The sequence below is a fragment of the Silurus aristotelis genome (assembly GCF_946808225.1).
Source record: "Silurus aristotelis genome assembly, chromosome: 4".
NCBI classification, from domain to species: domain Eukaryota; kingdom Metazoa; phylum Chordata; class Actinopteri; order Siluriformes; family Siluridae; genus Silurus; species Silurus aristotelis.
In genome coordinates, this window is record NC_139577.1 from 35,725,425 (window position 1) to 35,742,924 (window position 17,500).

At 40.3% G+C, this 17,500-nt stretch overlaps 1 protein-coding gene across 1 annotated transcript in view; it reads right to left on the bottom strand.

Moving 5' to 3' along the window:
- Window positions 1-17,500, bottom strand: part of LOC310724781 (uncharacterized protein) — a 34,891-nt gene that overhangs the window by 7,854 nt on the left and 9,537 nt on the right. The window contains 4 exon segments of the mRNA XM_083539052.1: window positions 6,202-6,288; window positions 12,968-13,112; window positions 13,370-13,467; window positions 16,235-17,500. The exon segment at window positions 16,235-17,500 is cut by the window's right edge and continues 1,176 nt beyond it. Of these exon segments, the coding sequence (XP_083395178.1) occupies window positions 6,202-6,288; window positions 12,968-13,112; window positions 13,370-13,467; window positions 16,235-17,500 (1,596 nt within the window).

The following is a 17,500-nucleotide window of genomic DNA, read 5'->3' on the forward strand; positions in this document are numbered from 1 at the left end:
TCCTCTACATCTGCCTCTTTTACACCAACTACCTGCATGTCTTCCTTCACCACATCCATAAACCTCCTCCTTGGTCTTCCTCTTTTCCTCCTTCTGGTGTCTCCATCCTCAGCATTCTCCTACTGATATACCCCATGTCCCTCCTCTGCACATGTCCAAACCATCTCAATCTCACCTCCCTCACCTTGTCTCCAAAACGTCCTACATGCACTGTCCTCTAATAAACTCATTTCTAATCCTGTCCATCGTCGTCACTCCCAACGAACATCTCAACATCTTCAGCTCTGCTACCTCCAGCTCCACCTCCTGTCTTTTACTCAATGCCACTGTCTCTAAACCAAACAACATCTCAGGTCTCACCACAGTCCTATAAACTTTCCCTTTCACTCTCACAGATACTCTTCTATCACAAATCACTCCTGCTATCACTCTTCTCCACCCACTCCACCCTGCCTGCACTCTTTTCTTCACTTCTCTAACACACTCTCCATTACTCTGCACTGTTGACCCCAGGTACCTGAACTCCTCCACCTTCTCCACCTCTTCTCCCTGCAACCGCACCCCTCCACTGCCCTCCCTCTCATTCACACACATGTACTCTGTCTTACTCCTACTGACTGTCATTCTCCTTCTCTCCAGCATGTACCTCCACCTCTCCAGGCTCTTCTCAACCTGCTCTCTACTCTCACCACAAATCACAATATCATCTGCAAACATCATAGTCCAGGGAGACTCCTGTCTGACCTCGTCCTTCAACCTGTCCATCACCACTGCAAACAGGAAAGGGCTCAGAGCCGATCTTTGATGCAGTCCAACCTTCACCCTGAATCAGTCTGTCGTTCCTACTGCACACTTCACTGCTATCACACTGTCCTCATACATGTCCTGCACCACCCTCACATACTTCTCTGACACACCTGACTTCCTCATACAATACCACAACTCCTCTCTCCACCCTGTCGTACGCTTTCTCTAAATCCACAAATACACAATGCAGCTCCTTCTGATCTTCTCTATACTTCTCCATCAACATCCTCAAAGCAAATAATGCGTATGTGGTGCTCTTCCTCTGCATGAAACCATACTGCTGCTCACAGATCTTCACCTCTTCTCTCAGCCTGGCTTCCACTACTCTTTCCCAGAACTTCATTGTGTGACTGATCAACTTAATTCCCCTGTAGTTACTGCAGGTCTGCACATCTCCCTTATTCTCAAAGATCAGTACCAGCACACTCCTTCTCCATTCCTCAGGCATCTTCTCACCTTCCAGAATCCTGTTAAACAATCTGGTTAAAAACTCCACTGCATCTCTCCTAAACATCTCCATGCTTCTACCGGTATGTCATCTGGTCCAACTGACTTTCCACTCTTCATCCTCTTAATCGCTGCTCTCACTTCCTCCTTACTGATCCTATCTACATCCTGCTTCACCAACTCCACACCACCCAACCTTCTCTCTCTCTCTCTAATTTTCCTTACATTCATCAGCTGCTCAAAATACTCCCTCCACCTTCTCAACACACTCTCCTCACTAGTCAACACATTTCCCTCTCCATCCTTTACTGCTCTAACTTGCAGTACATCCTTCCCAGCTCGGTTCCTCTGCCTGGCCAATCGCTACAAATCCTTTTCTCCTTCCTCAGTGTCCAACTTCTCCTACAGCTCCTCATATGCCTCCTGTCTGACCTCTTCCCTGAATCTTACACTACAGTCTTCCTCCTTCAGTTTCCACCATCTTATTCTTCTTTCAGTCTTCAGCTCTTCTAATTCACCTCCAAAGCCGCCCTACAGACCACCATCCGATGCTGTCTAGCTACACTGTCCCCCGCCAACAACTTACAGTCTCCAATCTCCTTCAGGTTGCATCTCCTGCATAGAACATAATCCACCTGTGTGCACCTTCCTCCACTCTTATACGTCACCCTACGATCCTCCTTCTATTTAAAATTAGTATTTAATACTGCCATTTCCATCCTTTTAGCAAAATCTACCACCATCTGCTCTTCCACATTCCTCTCCTTAAAGCCATACCTACCATCACCTCCTCATCACCTCTGTTCCCTTCACCTACATGCCCATTAAAGTCTGCCCCAATCACCAATCTTTCATTCCTAGGTACACCTTCTACCACTTTATTCAACTCACTCCAGAATCTTTCCTTCTCCTCCATCTCACAGCCAACTTGTGGAGCATAAACACTGATGACATTTATCATCATCCCTTCAACTTCACGTTCATCACCCTATCAGAAACTCTCTTCTGACTAATTAAACTCTAGAAGCTAAATGACGTGCAGGAAAAGGACATTAAAGAGTTTCTATTCGAGTCTATGGGACATTAACAGCTCACTCCTGATTGGATAAAAAACAAAGTGCCTTACATTTTCCCGCCTCTTCAATTTTCCCTCTCACATGTAACTGGCAAATGAGAAAAATCTCCACTTGGGTGTCTTTTGGACGGGGAAACGGACCGGCGAAGGAATAGGGAAGAGGCACAACTGGTCCGGGAATGGACCACAGAGGTTTGGAGGACAGTAAAGGGAGTATGGAGGTAGGATCTTTAGGAAGCAGCTGTACAGAGAAAAGGAATAATCGGGAAGAAAAATGGAAGAAAAGGAGTGACAGAAGAATCAGATGCATCCGAAGGTTTGGAGATCAATGTGATGTGAAAATGAAGCCACTATAACTGAGATAAAAATATAAGAAATATTGCCTTTGCTAAAGTTCTTTCTGGTGGAAACCTGCTAGAAGATGAAAGGAGACAGGAGGGAATAAAGTATCAGCTCAAACAACTGGGGAAAGTAAAAGTCGGGGCTGAAAAGGGATCATTTCTGTTGTTCTTCTCAACATTACAATAGAAGAATGTAACAGGAACTTAAAGAGAGGAAGATGATGAATGTGCTGAGGAGCAAAACAAGTGCAGAGGAAATCAGCAGGACACTGAAATGGTAGAAACAGAATTAAAATTAAAAACAGTAATGATGTGATGAGCAGCATCGTAACAAAGGATATACCAGGTCCAGTCTGATGTTTAAACTGCCGAAGGTCTGATCTAGGGAACAGTGTAGCATCTGTGGAGAGGTGCATAGTGCAGCATTTAGAGGATGTAAAGGATTAAATAAGGAAAATGGAGATCCAGAAAAGGAGGGTGGAGAAGAAGAGAACAGATGCAGAGGCAGCAAAGCAGGTTAAAGAACAAACCAAAGCCCAAAGAGGCCAGTCAGGGGTTTCAGCTGGAGAAAACAAGGAAGTTCCAGAAGAACATATGATGAAAAACTAGTGCTATTTATTGCAGGAGATATTAATATTACAGGTTTAATCAAAGACACAGTTAGAGGTTATAGCAGCAGTACGTCATCTTGGAATGACAGCTGACTTGGGAAGAGCTTAGAGATGAACTGCAGATAAGATCAAGTCAAGAAACATGTGAATAATACAAATAAATAATAATAAGAATTCAGTGAACTGCAGGATCTCCGAGAATTCAAGCAGTTTATTGAAGAATCAGTCTTCACTCTCCTCCTCAGGATCATAGGGTGACCAGATGTAATGTGAGTTCAAGAAACTAGTTTGAGAGGCTGAGATGTTGAGATGCTGATTAAAGAGGGAGAGTAGAGAACGATGGGATGAGAAGAAAGGAATGGTGGTGGGTGTGCAACATTTATTAAAGAAGAAATAACATCTGTATCTCTGTGGGATCTGGAGGAGAGGTCAGGAGATGGTCATAACCCATGTAAAAAACTGGAGTCAGAGAAGTTAAAGGACGTATATGGTCAGGAGACAGTAGTTTGTGTGGGACTTTAATGTACAGAATACACTATGGGGAGGAAGATACAGGAATACTGAAGGTCAAGAAGTGGAGAGGAACCTGGTATGTTTAAATGATGGAAGGGAAACAAGGCCAGATGTTGATACAGGAATGGAGACGGTGTTGGATTTAACACTAGTTCTGAATAATCTGGACAGTAAGTGTGGTTGTGGAGTCTGGGGGAATGGACGCTGAGGCAGATAGAACCATAACTCAGATGAGGACATGACTGATGAAGCTAAGTGGGCTTTGAGGAATTTGAGTAAATGTGTGAGGAAAATATGGCAGGAAAAGCGAGTTCTTGGTGAACAGACGTGTAGTGAAGCTGTGAGGCATCGAAACTTCATTATAGCCATCTAATATGATTTAATAGAGCTGAAGCAGTAGTGAGGGAACTTTAAGGCGTTTGATCATCTCCAGGAAAAGATCAGGTGATATATAATGATCTGAGACAGAGGGCTGTGGGAACATTTTAGAGTTATATAATAGAGTATGGGAGGAAGAAAGACTTCCGAAAGCTCTTACATCATCAAGTGTTTGTACAAATCTGGAGAGGATGATTAGAGAAAAGAAAAAAAAGAGGAAATCTCATGTCAGATAAATAAAGAATCAGGAACAGCAGTATGTGGAGATGTGGAAAAGGCAGAAGATATGATGTGGAGAGAGAGGGATTATTGATCTAATTATTAATGATACATCTGGATAAAAAGTTTTCGACAAACAGAAGTTTTCCAGTAAGAGAGATGCCACCAGAAATAAGGAAACAAGTAATGATCAATTACTGGGCCAAACTCCAGGAGCATAAAGATCAACATCCCACAAACACGGTCTTAACAAAACAAAAGCTGTAGTTTTGGGTGGAAAAGTAAAATATATGTAGAAGAAATGCAAGTAAATAATATGGAGATGAGCCCTACAGTGTTTATTCAGGAATATGAACCATGGGTTTATGGAACACCTCAAGTGTTGCTGATGGAGGTAAAAAACCAGAAGGAGACGTTGACTCGGCATCTGCATTTTCAATACACACCAGAGTCCAACATCCCCGACATATACAAGAGTCTACAGACAGCCCGAAAAACCAAGAACATCAAACCACCGGGGCTGCGTTTTTAGTCCAAGTCAGCAGTAAACAGTGGACCAGTGGAGTGAAGTAAACTTCTGGCTGTTCATACTGTAGAACTGATGGCAGGACTCGTGGCATTGCAGTGGGTAGAGGAACACAAACCTCAGAGTGTTTTCATTTGTTCTGACTCCGTTTCAGATCTTTTAAATCTAGTCATCAAGATATTCTCTTTAATATCCCACAAATACATTCAACAATCGTCCAAAATGATCAGTTTTATACGAGTTCCAGCACGGGAATGGAGAAGTGGATAAATTAGCAGAACACGCTACCCAGAGAAACAATAGAGATACAAGTTCCTTTAAGTTGATCAGAGATTAAGGCCATAATCTGGAGTTACGTGATCGAGGAATGGAAAGTTAAAGTAAAAATGAGAAAAAGATAGATTTAGATTAGATTTAGTGTAGATTCTTTACAATCAACGTAAATGAAAATATAAAGTGTTTATTTAAATCAAGAGAAGAAGAGACGAGACGAGACTATTTCTAACAGAATCATGTTGGAGCACTTCAGTGTAAATGATTGGGAAACACTTTAGTGAACAGTATCAGCTTGAAGAACAATACCACAAGTTCTAGAATGTAGGAAGTGCAAACAAAGAAGAAAAAATATAGAAGAAATGAGGAAAAATGGAAATCATAAGTAAATTAATTAACTAATAAAAGTGAAAGTGAAAAATAGTCAACTTTTCTTTAACTTTATTAAAGAGTCAAATCTGATAAAGACAATAATAAACTCTGTTCCACTCCGGAGCAGAAGGTGGCGGTAATGTACTTAATACACTAGTGCCGTTACTTACTGAAAAGAAGGAGAAGCAGAAAAATCTCTACTGTGGAAAATGTTACATCTCTGAAACACACACATTTACATTTATGCGCGCACGCGCACACACACACATATATATATATATATATATATATATATATATATATATACAAACACATTTACATTTATGCGCGCACGCGCACACACACACACACATATATATATACAAACACATTTACATTTATGCGCGCACGCGCGCACACACACACACATATATATATATATATATATATATATATATATATATATATATATATATATACAAACACATTTACATTTATGCGCGCACACACACACATTTACATTTATGCGCGCACGCGCACACACACACATATATATATATATATATATATATATATATATATATATATATATATATATATATACAAACACATTTACATTTATGCACGCGCGCGCGCGCGCGCGCACACACACACACACACCTTTCCAAACGGAGTCTCCACATAGCGCTCAGTTCGGCCCTCTAAGATGTCCGGATCATCAAGTCCAGAACCACCGATGATCCCGATCTACACACACACACACACACAGTGCTCGTGATTATGAAGGCAGGATGTAAAAGTAGAAGCTGAGATTAAACTCTTTACCTTCACCGGAGCGCGAGCGCACATGTTTTCCTCCACACCTTACAGAAAGAGTTCTTCCTACACGTGAGCGAAATGACGTCATACTCGGAAGTGGTATAATTCTAGATTCATACTGCCCAATATCTACTGCAGTGTGTGTGAGATATTATATCTATTATATCCAATATCTACTGCAGTGTGTGTGAGATATTATATCTATTATATCCAATATCTACTGCAGTGTGTGTGAGATATTATATCTATTATATCCAATATCTACTGCAGTGTGTGTGAGATATTATATCTATTATATCCAATATCTACTGCAGTGTGTGTGAGATATTATATCTATTATATCCAATATCTACTGCAGTGTGTGAGAGATATTATATCTATTATATCCAATATCTACTGCAGTGTGTGTGAGATATTATATCTATTATATCCAATATCTACTGCAGTGTGTGAGAGATATTATATCTATTATATCCAATATCTACTGCAGTGTGTGTGAGATATTATATCTATTATATCCAATATCTACTGCAGTGTGTGTGAGATATTATATCTATTATATCCAATATCTACTGCAGTGTGTGAGAGATATTATATCTATTATATCCAATATCTACTGCAGTGTGTGAGAGATATTATATCTATTATATCCAATATCTACTGCAGTGTGTGTGAGATATTATATCTATTATATCCAATATCTACTGCAGTGTGTGTGAGATATTATATCTATTATATCCAATATCTACTGCAGTGTGTGTGAGATATTATATCTATTATATCCAATATCTACTGCAGTGTGTGAGAGATATTATATCTATTATATCCAATATCTACTGCAGTGTGTGTGAGATATTATATCTATTATATCCAATATCTACTGCAGTGTGTGTGAGATATTATATCTATTATATCCAATATCTACTGCAGTGTGTGAGAGATATTATATCTATTATATCCAATATCTACTGCAGTGTGTGTGAGATATTATATCTATTATATCCAATATCTACTGCAGTGTGTGTGAGATATTATATCTATTATATCCAATATCTACTGCAGTGTGTGAGAGATATTATATCTATTATATCCAATATCTACTGCAGTGTGTGTGAGATATTATATCTATTATATCCAATATCTACTGCAGTGTGTGTGAGATATTATATCTATTATATCCAATATCTACTGCAGTGTGTGTGAGATATTATATCTATTATATCCAATATCTACTGCAGTGTGTGTGAGATATTATATCTATTATATCCAATATCTACTGCAGTGTGTGAGAGATATTATATCTATTATATCCAATATCTACTGCAGTGTGTGTGAGATATTATATCTATTATATCCAATATCTACTGCAGTGTGTGTGAGATATTATATCCAATATCTACTGCAGTGTGTGAGAGATATTATATCTATTATATCCAATATCTACTGCAGTGTGTGAGAGATATTATATCTATTATATCCAATATCTACTGCAGTGTGTGTGAGATATTATATCTATTATATCCAATATCTACTGCAGTGTGTGTGAGATATTATATCTATTATATCCAATATCTACTGCAGTGTGTGTGAGATATTATATCTATTATATCCAATATCTACTGCAGTGTGTGTGAGATATTATATCTATTATATCCAATATCTACTGCAGTGTGTGAGAGATATTATATCTATTATATCCAATATCTACTGCAGTGTGTGTGAGATATTATATCTATTATATCCAATATCTACTGCAGTGTGTGAGAGATATTATATCTATTATATCCAATATCTACTGCAGTGTGTGTGAGATATTATATCTATTATATCCAATATCTACTGCAGTGTGTGTGAGATATTATATCTATTATATCCAATATCTACTGCAGTGTGTGTGAGATATTATATCCAATATCTACTGCAGTGTGTGAGAGATATTATATCTATTATATCCAATATCTACTGCAGTGTGTGAGAGATATTATATCTATTATATCCAATATCTACTGCAGTGTGTGTGAGATATTATATCTATTATATCCAATATCTACTGCAGTGTGTGTGAGATATTATATCTATTATATCCAATATCTACTGCAGTGTGTGTGAGATATTATATCTATTATATCCAATATCTACTGCAGTGTGTGAGAGATATTATATCTATTATATCCAATATCTACTGCAGTGTGTGAGAGATATTATATCTATTATATCCAATATCTACTGCAGTGTGTGTGAGATATTATATCTATTATATCCAATATCTACTGCAGTGTGTGTGAGATATTATATCCAATATCTACTGCAGTGTGTGAGAGATATTATATCTATTATATCCAATATCCACTGCAGTGTGTGAGAGATATTATATCTATTATATCCAATATCTACTGCAGTGTGTGTGAGATATTATATCTATTATATCCAATATCTACTGCAGTGTGTGTGAGATATTATATCTATTATATCCAATATCTACTGCAGTGTGTGTGAGATATTATATCTATTATATCCAATATCTACTGCAGTGTGTGTGAGATATTATATCTATTATATCCAATATCTACTGCAGTGTGTGTGAGATATTATATCTATTATATCCAATATCTACTGCAGTGTGTGAGAGATATTATATCTATTATATCCAATATCTACTGCAGTGTGTGTGAGATATTATATCTATTATATCCAATATCTACTGCAGTGTGTGTGAGATATTATATCCAATATCTACTGCAGTGTGTGAGAGATATTATATCTATTATATCCAATATCTACTGCAGTGTGTGTGAGATATTATATCTATTATATCCAATATCTACTGCAGTGTGTGTGAGATATTATATCTATTATATCCAATATCTACTGCAGTGTGTGAGAGATATTATATCTATTATATCCAATATCTACTGCAGTGTGTGAGAGATATTATATCTATTATATCCAATATCTACTGCAGTGTGTGTGAGATATTATATCTATTATATCCAATATCTACTGCAGTGTGTGTGAGATATTATATCTATTATATCCAATATCTACTGCAGTGTGTGTGAGATATTATATCTATTATATCCAATATCTACTGCAGTGTGTGTGAGATATTATATCTATTATATCCAATATCTACTGCAGTGTGTGTGAGATATTATATCTATTATATCCAATATCTACTGCAGTGTGTGTGAGATATTATATCTATTATATCCAATATCTACTGCAGTGTGTGAGAGATATTATATCTATTATATCCAATATCTACTGCAGTGTGTGTGAGATATTATATCTATTATATCCAATATCTACTGCAGTGTGTGAGAGATATTATATCTATTATATCCAATATCTACTGCAGTGTGTGAGAGATATTATATCTATTATATCCAATATCTACTGCAGTGTGTGTGAGATATTATATCTATTATATCCAATATCTACTGCAGTGTGTGAGAGATATTATATCTATTATATCCAATATCTACTGCAGTGTGTGTGAGATATTATATCTATTATATCCAATATCTACTGCAGTGTGTGTGAGATATTATATCTATTATATCCAATATCTACTGTAGTGTGTGAGAGATATTATATCTATTATATCCAATATCTACTGCAGTGTGTGTGAGATATTATATCTATTATATCCAATATCTACTGCAGTGTGTGAGAGATATTATATCTATTATATCCAATATCTACTGCAGTGTGTGAGAGATATTATATCTATTATATCCAATATCTACTGCAGTGTGTGAGAGATATTATATCTATTATATCCAATATCTACTGCAGTGTGTGTGAGATATTATATCTATTATATCCAATATCTACTGCAGTGTGTGAGAGATATTATATCTATTATATCCAATATCTACTGCAGTGTGTGAGAGATATTATATCTATTATATCCAATATCTACTGCAGTGTGTGTGAGATATTATATCTATTATATCCAATATCTACTGCAGTGTGTGTGAAATATTATATCCAATATCTACTGCAGTGTGTGAGAGATATTATATCTATTATATCCAATATCTACTGCAGTGTGTGAGAGATATTATATCTATTATATCCAATATCTACTGCAGTGTGTGTGAGATATTATATCTATTATATCCAATATCTACTGCAGTGTGTGTGAGATATTATATCTATTATATCCAATATCTACTGCAGTGTGTGTGAGATATTATATCTATTATATCCAATATCTACTGCAGTGTGTGTGAGATATTATATCTATTATATCCAATATCTACTGCAGTGTGTGAGAGATATTATATCTATTATATCCAATATCTACTGCAGTGTGTGTGAGATATTATATCTATTATATCCAATATCTACTGCAGTGTGTGAGAGATATTATATCTATTATATCCAATATCTACTGCAGTGTGTGTGAGATATTATATCTATTATATCCAATATCTACTGCAGTGTGTGTGAGATATTATATCCAATATCTACTGCAGTGTGTGTGAGATATTATATCTATTATATCCAATATCTACTGCAGTGTGTGTGTGAGATATTATATCTATTATATCCAATATCTACTGCAGTGTGTGTGAGATATTATATCTATTATATCCAATATCTACTGCAGTGTGTGTGAGATATTATATCTATTATATCCAATATCTACTGCAGTGTGTGAGAGATATTATATCTATTATATCCAATATCTACTGCAGTGTGTGAGAGATATTATATCTATTATATCCAATATCTACTGCAGTGTGTGAGAGATATTATATCTATTATATCCAATATCTACTGCAGTGTGTGTGAGATATTATATCTATTATATCCAATATCTACTGCAGTGTGTGAGAGATATTATATCTATTATATCTAATATATCTAATATATCTAATCTGGTGTGTGTGTGTGTGTGTGTGTGTGTGTGTGTGTGTGTGTGTGAGTGTGTGTGATGCAGTATATACAGTATAAATATGGGTGGAATGTACAGTAGTGTAAGTGTACAGAAGCAAATTGCACAAAAAAATATATATAATCTTCTTCTTTCAGCTGCTCCTATTAGGAGTCTCCACAGTGGATCATCCGTCTCCATACCCCTCTGTCCTCTACATCTGCCTCTTTCACACCAACTACCTGCATGTTTTCCCTCACCACATCCATAAACCTCCTCCTTGGTCTTCCTCTTTTCCTCCTTCCTGGTGTCTCCATCCTCAGCATTCTCCTACTGATATACCCCATGTTCCTCCTCTGCACATGTCCAAACCATCTCAATCTCACCTCCCTCACCTTGTCTCCTTTCTCTAAATCCACACACACAATGCAGCTCCTTCTGATCTTCTCTATACTTCTCCATCAATATTCTCAAAGCAAATAATGCATCTGTGGTGCTCTTCCTCGGCATGAAACCATACTGTTGCTCACAGATGGTCACCTCTTCTCTTAGCCTGGCTTCCACTACGCTTTCCCAGAACTTCATGGTGTGACTGATCAACTTAATTCCCCTGTAGTTACTGCAGGTCTGCACATCTCCTTTATTCTTAAAGATCAGTACCAGCACACTTCTTCTCCATTCCTCAGGCATCTTCTCACCTTCCAAAATCCTGTTAAACAATCTGGTTAAAAACTCCACTGCCATCTCTCCTAAACATCTCCACGGTTCTACCGGTATGTCATCTGGTCCAACCGACTTTCCACTCTTCATCCTCTTAATCGCTGCTCTCACTTCCTCCTTACTAATCCTATCTACATCCTGCTTCACATCTCCACACCATCCAACCTTCTCTCTCTCTCACTTTCTTCATTCATCAGCTGCTCAAAATACTCCCTCCATCTTCTCAACACACTCTCCTCACTAGTCAACACATTTCCATCTCCATCCTTTATTGCTCTAACTTGCAGTACATCCTTCCCAGCTCGGTTCCTCTGCCTGGCCAATCGCTACAAATCCTTTTCTCCTTCCTCAGTGTCCAACTTCTCAATTATTATTATTATTATATTTTAACATTGACTACTAATATTTTAGGTTTAGGTCTCACGCTGGAGAGACTATGTCTCCCGGCTGGCCTGGGAACGCCTTGGTGTCCCCCCGGAAGAGCTGGAAGAAGTGTCTAGGGAGAGGGAAGTCTGGGCATCTTTGCTTAGACTGCTGCCCCCGCGACCCGGCATCGGATAAGCGGGAGAAGATGGATGGAATGGATGGATACTAATATTTTACACATTCTGACTAAAAGTTTGTTTTATCAAGTGGACAGTCAGAATGTGTAAAATATTAGTAGTCAATGTTAAAATATAATAATAATAATAATAATAATAATAATAATAATAATAATAATAATAATAATAAAATCCCCAGATGTTGTTTTTTTGTGTGTGAATGCAATGTGCTTCAGTGTAAATGTGAGTTATGGATGGTGTGGAAATGTGTAGTGAATAAAAAGTGCAAAACACACAGAAGTGACTGCAGTATTAAATCAGCTGTTCAGTGCAGTAACAGCTACAGGAAAAACTATTCTTCAGTCTGTTTGTGCTCTGAGGCACCTGTACCACCTCCTGATGGGAGAAGGGGGAATAGTCCAAGGTTGGAGTGAGGGGGCTCTTTGATGATGCCTCTCACTCTTTGCAGGCAGTGTTTACTGTAAATGGTCTCCAAGAGGTGGGAAGCTGAGTGCAGATGATTGGTTGTGCAGCTGCTGATCCACACTGAGATGCAGTTAGTGAGGATGCTCTCAATGGCACAGCGGTAAAAGTTCTCCAGTATCCTGTAGTGCAGACGGGACTTTTTAAGTCTCCTAAAAAAAACAGGTTCTGTTGTGCCTTTCTGATCAGGAGAGAAGCGTTCAGAGACTAGGTGAGATCCTCAGAGATGTGGACTCTGAGGAACTTAAAGCTGTGTACACGCTCAGCAGCAGCTCTGTTGATGTGAATGGCAGCGTGGATGTGCTTGCCGGCATGTCTGAAGTCCACAATAATCTCTTTCGTCTTCTAGTTGTTGAGTTCCAGGTTATTGTCCTCACACCATGCTACTAGGTGCTGGATCTCCTCCCTGTAAGCCGTCTCATCGTTACCTCTGATCAGGACTACCATCGTGGTGCCATCTGCAAACTTAACGATGCTCTTTGAGGCATAAGAAGGTACGCAGTCATGGTGAGAAGGGAGAATAGAAGAGGAGACAATACACATCCCTGAGGAACCCCAGTGCTGAGGGTAAGACTGGAGGAGGTGATGGTGTTCAGTCTGACAGACTGTGGTCTATTCATAAGGACGTCTAGGGTCCAGTTACAGACGTGTGTGCTGATGTCAAGCTGTTTTAGCTTAAAGATTAGCTTTGAAGGGCTAACGGTGTTAAAAGCTGAGCTGAAATTAACAAACAACATCCTGGCATAAGTGTCGAGGTTGTTCAGGTGGGTCAGGGCAGAATGAAGCACTGTTGAAATGGTGTCCTCAGTTGATCTATTCGGGCGATAGGCAAACCAAAAGGATGGATGGATGGATCCTGTCTGCTACACTGATTCGGGACTACAGTTTGCTCTGATCTCCATCACTGCACCTCAACATCGTTTATCTGTAATAAATGGACATTCGGTGGAACCCAGATGAGGATGAGGTTCCCTCTTGAGTCTGGTTCCTCTCAAGGTTTCTTCCTTCTGCATCTCAGGGAGTTTTTCCTTCACCACAGTCTCCACCGACTTGTTCATCAGGGACAAACTTACACTTATAAAGAACATCTTCATATTTATCTCCAAATTAGCTGTGTAAAGCTGCTCTGAGACAATGTTCATTCATTCATTCATTTTCTCCCGCTTATCCGTAATTCGGGTCGCGGGGGCAGCAGTCCAAGCAGGCCCCTGCTTTCGACTGCTGCCCAATCCTCACAGCACCGTCCCTTACGGTCCCTCCTGCAGGTGGTAAGCCCACGGGAAGGCGGCCCCACGTCACTCCGACGTCACGGACCTTGATATTTCCCTTGTAAGGGACCCCCGGAGCATAGAGGGTTAAGGGCCTGGCTCAAGGGCCCAAGAGTGGCAGCTTGGCGATACCGGGGCTTGAACCCCAGACCTCCCGATCGGCAACCCAGCGCCTTAACCGCTGGAGCCACCACTCCCCCACAATGTTCATTATTAAAAGCTCAATACAAATAAATGAAGTAAACTGATGGATGGATGGATGATTAGATTAGGTTTTGGTGTGTATACGTTTGGAAGGGGGTTAAACACCATGCTGTGGTGAAGGTGCTCAGTGACTGGTAGTTGGATGTTAGTGATGTGAAGGTTCTCACCAGCTTTTGCAGGGCTTTATGTTCACACAGTGGAACCTCCATACCACACTGTGATGAGCAGTAAAAGCAAGTTAATATCTCAGTGGGCGGAGGAACGAACTTCAGACTCCTCAACAAGAAGTACAGATTTTTCTGCAGCTCATATAAATCAAATAACTATTTTTATTATAAAGTAAAATGATCCACTTTTTCTATTAACTCTCTCTGCACCCCTGCAGGTCTGTATTATAGCTCAGGGTTTGTTTCTATTGGAGCTTTCAGAAGTGCTGTTATGGTACAATGTAAGTACAGGAGAAGATCCAGTAGGCTGTGAACTTCCAGCGTCGCTTTGCAGTACTTACTGATGCTGGTATTAGAAGGTGCAGTCGATATCTTGCTCAGACGTGTGTGAACTCCAGCTCACGTGTGAACTTTTTTTACTGGATGAACCAAAGAACTGGTGGTGGATTTCCGTAGGCACAAACACACTTCTTTACCACCAGTGAACATTCAGGGAGATTGTGAGAGTGGACTCTGACAAATACCTGGTGTTCATCTGAACAGAAACTGGACTGGACAGACAACACTGAGGTCATTTATAAGAAAGGGCAGAGCAGACGCTTTCTGCTAAAGAGACTAAGGTCTTTTGGAGTGCAGGGAGAGCTACTGAAGACCTTTTTGACTCTGGTGGCCTCAGCCATCTTTTATGGAGTGGTCTGCTGGTGTAGCAGCATTTCTACTGCAGACAGGAAGAGACTGGACAAGCTGATCAAGAAGTTCAGCTCAGTTTTGGGGATTTCTCTGGACACTGTACAGAAGGTGGGAGAAGGAGGATGGTAGGAAAACTATCATTACTGCAGAACATCTCTCCCCCCTGTATGAAACAGTTTAATCTCCGAGCAGCTCCTTCAGTGACACACTGTTACATCCTAAGTGTCTGAAGGAGCGAAACAGAAGATCTTTTCTCCCAGCTGCTGTTAGACTTTACAATCAGAGCTGCTCAGTGAACCAGTCACCAAAATACACACTGTTACTGTTTCACTGCAATAATATCACCTGTAATACACTTTTTCATTATTCGTGTTTATACATTGTGTTGTGTTTATACTGTATACTATAGTATGTGTCTATTCTTTTATATATTTGCATTGATTTTTTTTTTTTCTTTGCTGCTGTAACAGAAATTTCCCCACTGTGGGACGAATAAAGGTTTATCTTATTAAGTCCAGTAGTACCAAGTCATTCTCTTGTCATAGGTTCTTAATGTTAACTGTAATCAAACTTGAGATCAGAAGTTATATTTCTCCTGTCAGATGCTCAACACACACACACACACACACACACACACACACACACACACACACACACACACACATGTCTAAATCAACCACAGCGTGATCAGTACACTGACAGAAAGTCTATGGCACCGTGTGCTGCCCTCGTGTGGTCACAGTGTATAATCACGCAGACAGCAGGAACTGCACTACATATCATCTTTAATGTTTAGTCTGAAAAATATGCATCATTATGTTATAAAAATAATCTGCTTTTATTTTATAACTCTGGACAACACAATTAAATGCAGCTTCATTCACTGAGGGGCAGAGAACCAGAAGGCTAGGGGGCGGAGCTTAAGAACTTGGTGGTGAGATTGTGTGTTTGAAATTGTGTGTGTGTTTGAGGGTGTGTGTGTGTGTTTAAGGGTGAGGGCGTGGGCATGTGTGTGTGTGTGAGGGTGAGGGCGTGTGTGTGTGAGGGTGTTCGTGTTGTCTCAATGTTGGTTGCTGCAGCACCATTTAGGGGTGTGGCCTCCTCAGTAGACTGTGTGTCAGTGAGAGTTGTGATGTCAGCAGGTGGGTGTGTCCCTAAGCTCCGCCCCCTCCTCTCACTCCGACTCTTCCTCTTGTGTTTTTTCTTTCTCTTATGATGCTTCCGAACCTCAGCACCAAACTCCATGCTGGAGCTCCGCCTTCCACTCTTCTTCTTCTTTTTCTTCAAATGATGATGATGATGCTTCTCTCTGCTCCTCCTCTTCTTCTCCTCCTCAGGCAGTGATTTACGCTTCTGTTTTCCGCTGGATTTCTCGTGGCTAAAACTCCTGTGTGAGGAAGGGGAGGGGCTTACAGAGAGGAGCTCTAAGCGGTTTGTGTACTGCAGAGAAGCGTGTGTTCTCAAACGTTCACTGTAGGCGCGCGCACGTGTCCTCGATGCCGAGCGCGCACGTGTCCTCGATGCCGAGCGCGCACGTGTCCTCGATGCCGAGCGCGCACGTGTCCTCGATGCCGAGCGCGCACGTGTCCTCGATGCCGAGCGCGCACGTGTCCTCGATGCCGAGCGCGCACGTGTCCTCGATGCCGAGCGCGCACGTGTCCTCGATGCCGAGCGCGCACGTGTCCTCGATGCCGAGCGCGCACGTGTCCTCGATGCCGAGCGCGCACGTGTCCTCGATGCCGAGCGCGCACGTGTCCTCGATGCCGAGCGCGCACGTGTCCTCGATGCCGAGCGCGCACGTGTCCTCGATGCCGAGCGCGCACGTGTCCTCGATGCCGAGCGCGCACGTGTCCTCGATGCCGAGCGCGCACGTGTCCTCGATGCCGAGCGCGCACGTGTCCTGGATCTCGAGCGCGCACGTGTCCTCGATGCAGAGCGCGCACGTGTCCTGGATCTCGAGCGCGCACGTGACGGTTGTGGTGCATGTCTGCTGCAGTGTGAATGTGTGTACCTGTGTGTGTACGAGTGTGTGTGTGAGTGTGTGTGTGAGCGTGTGTAGGATGGAGAGCTGTGATTGGTTGCTTTGCATCTTTTTCTGTGTGAGTGAGAGTGCCTTCTGTGGCCATGTGAGGAATAATCCCTGTGCCTGTTTTCTGGAGCAGAGTGGGTGGAGCCTTTTCC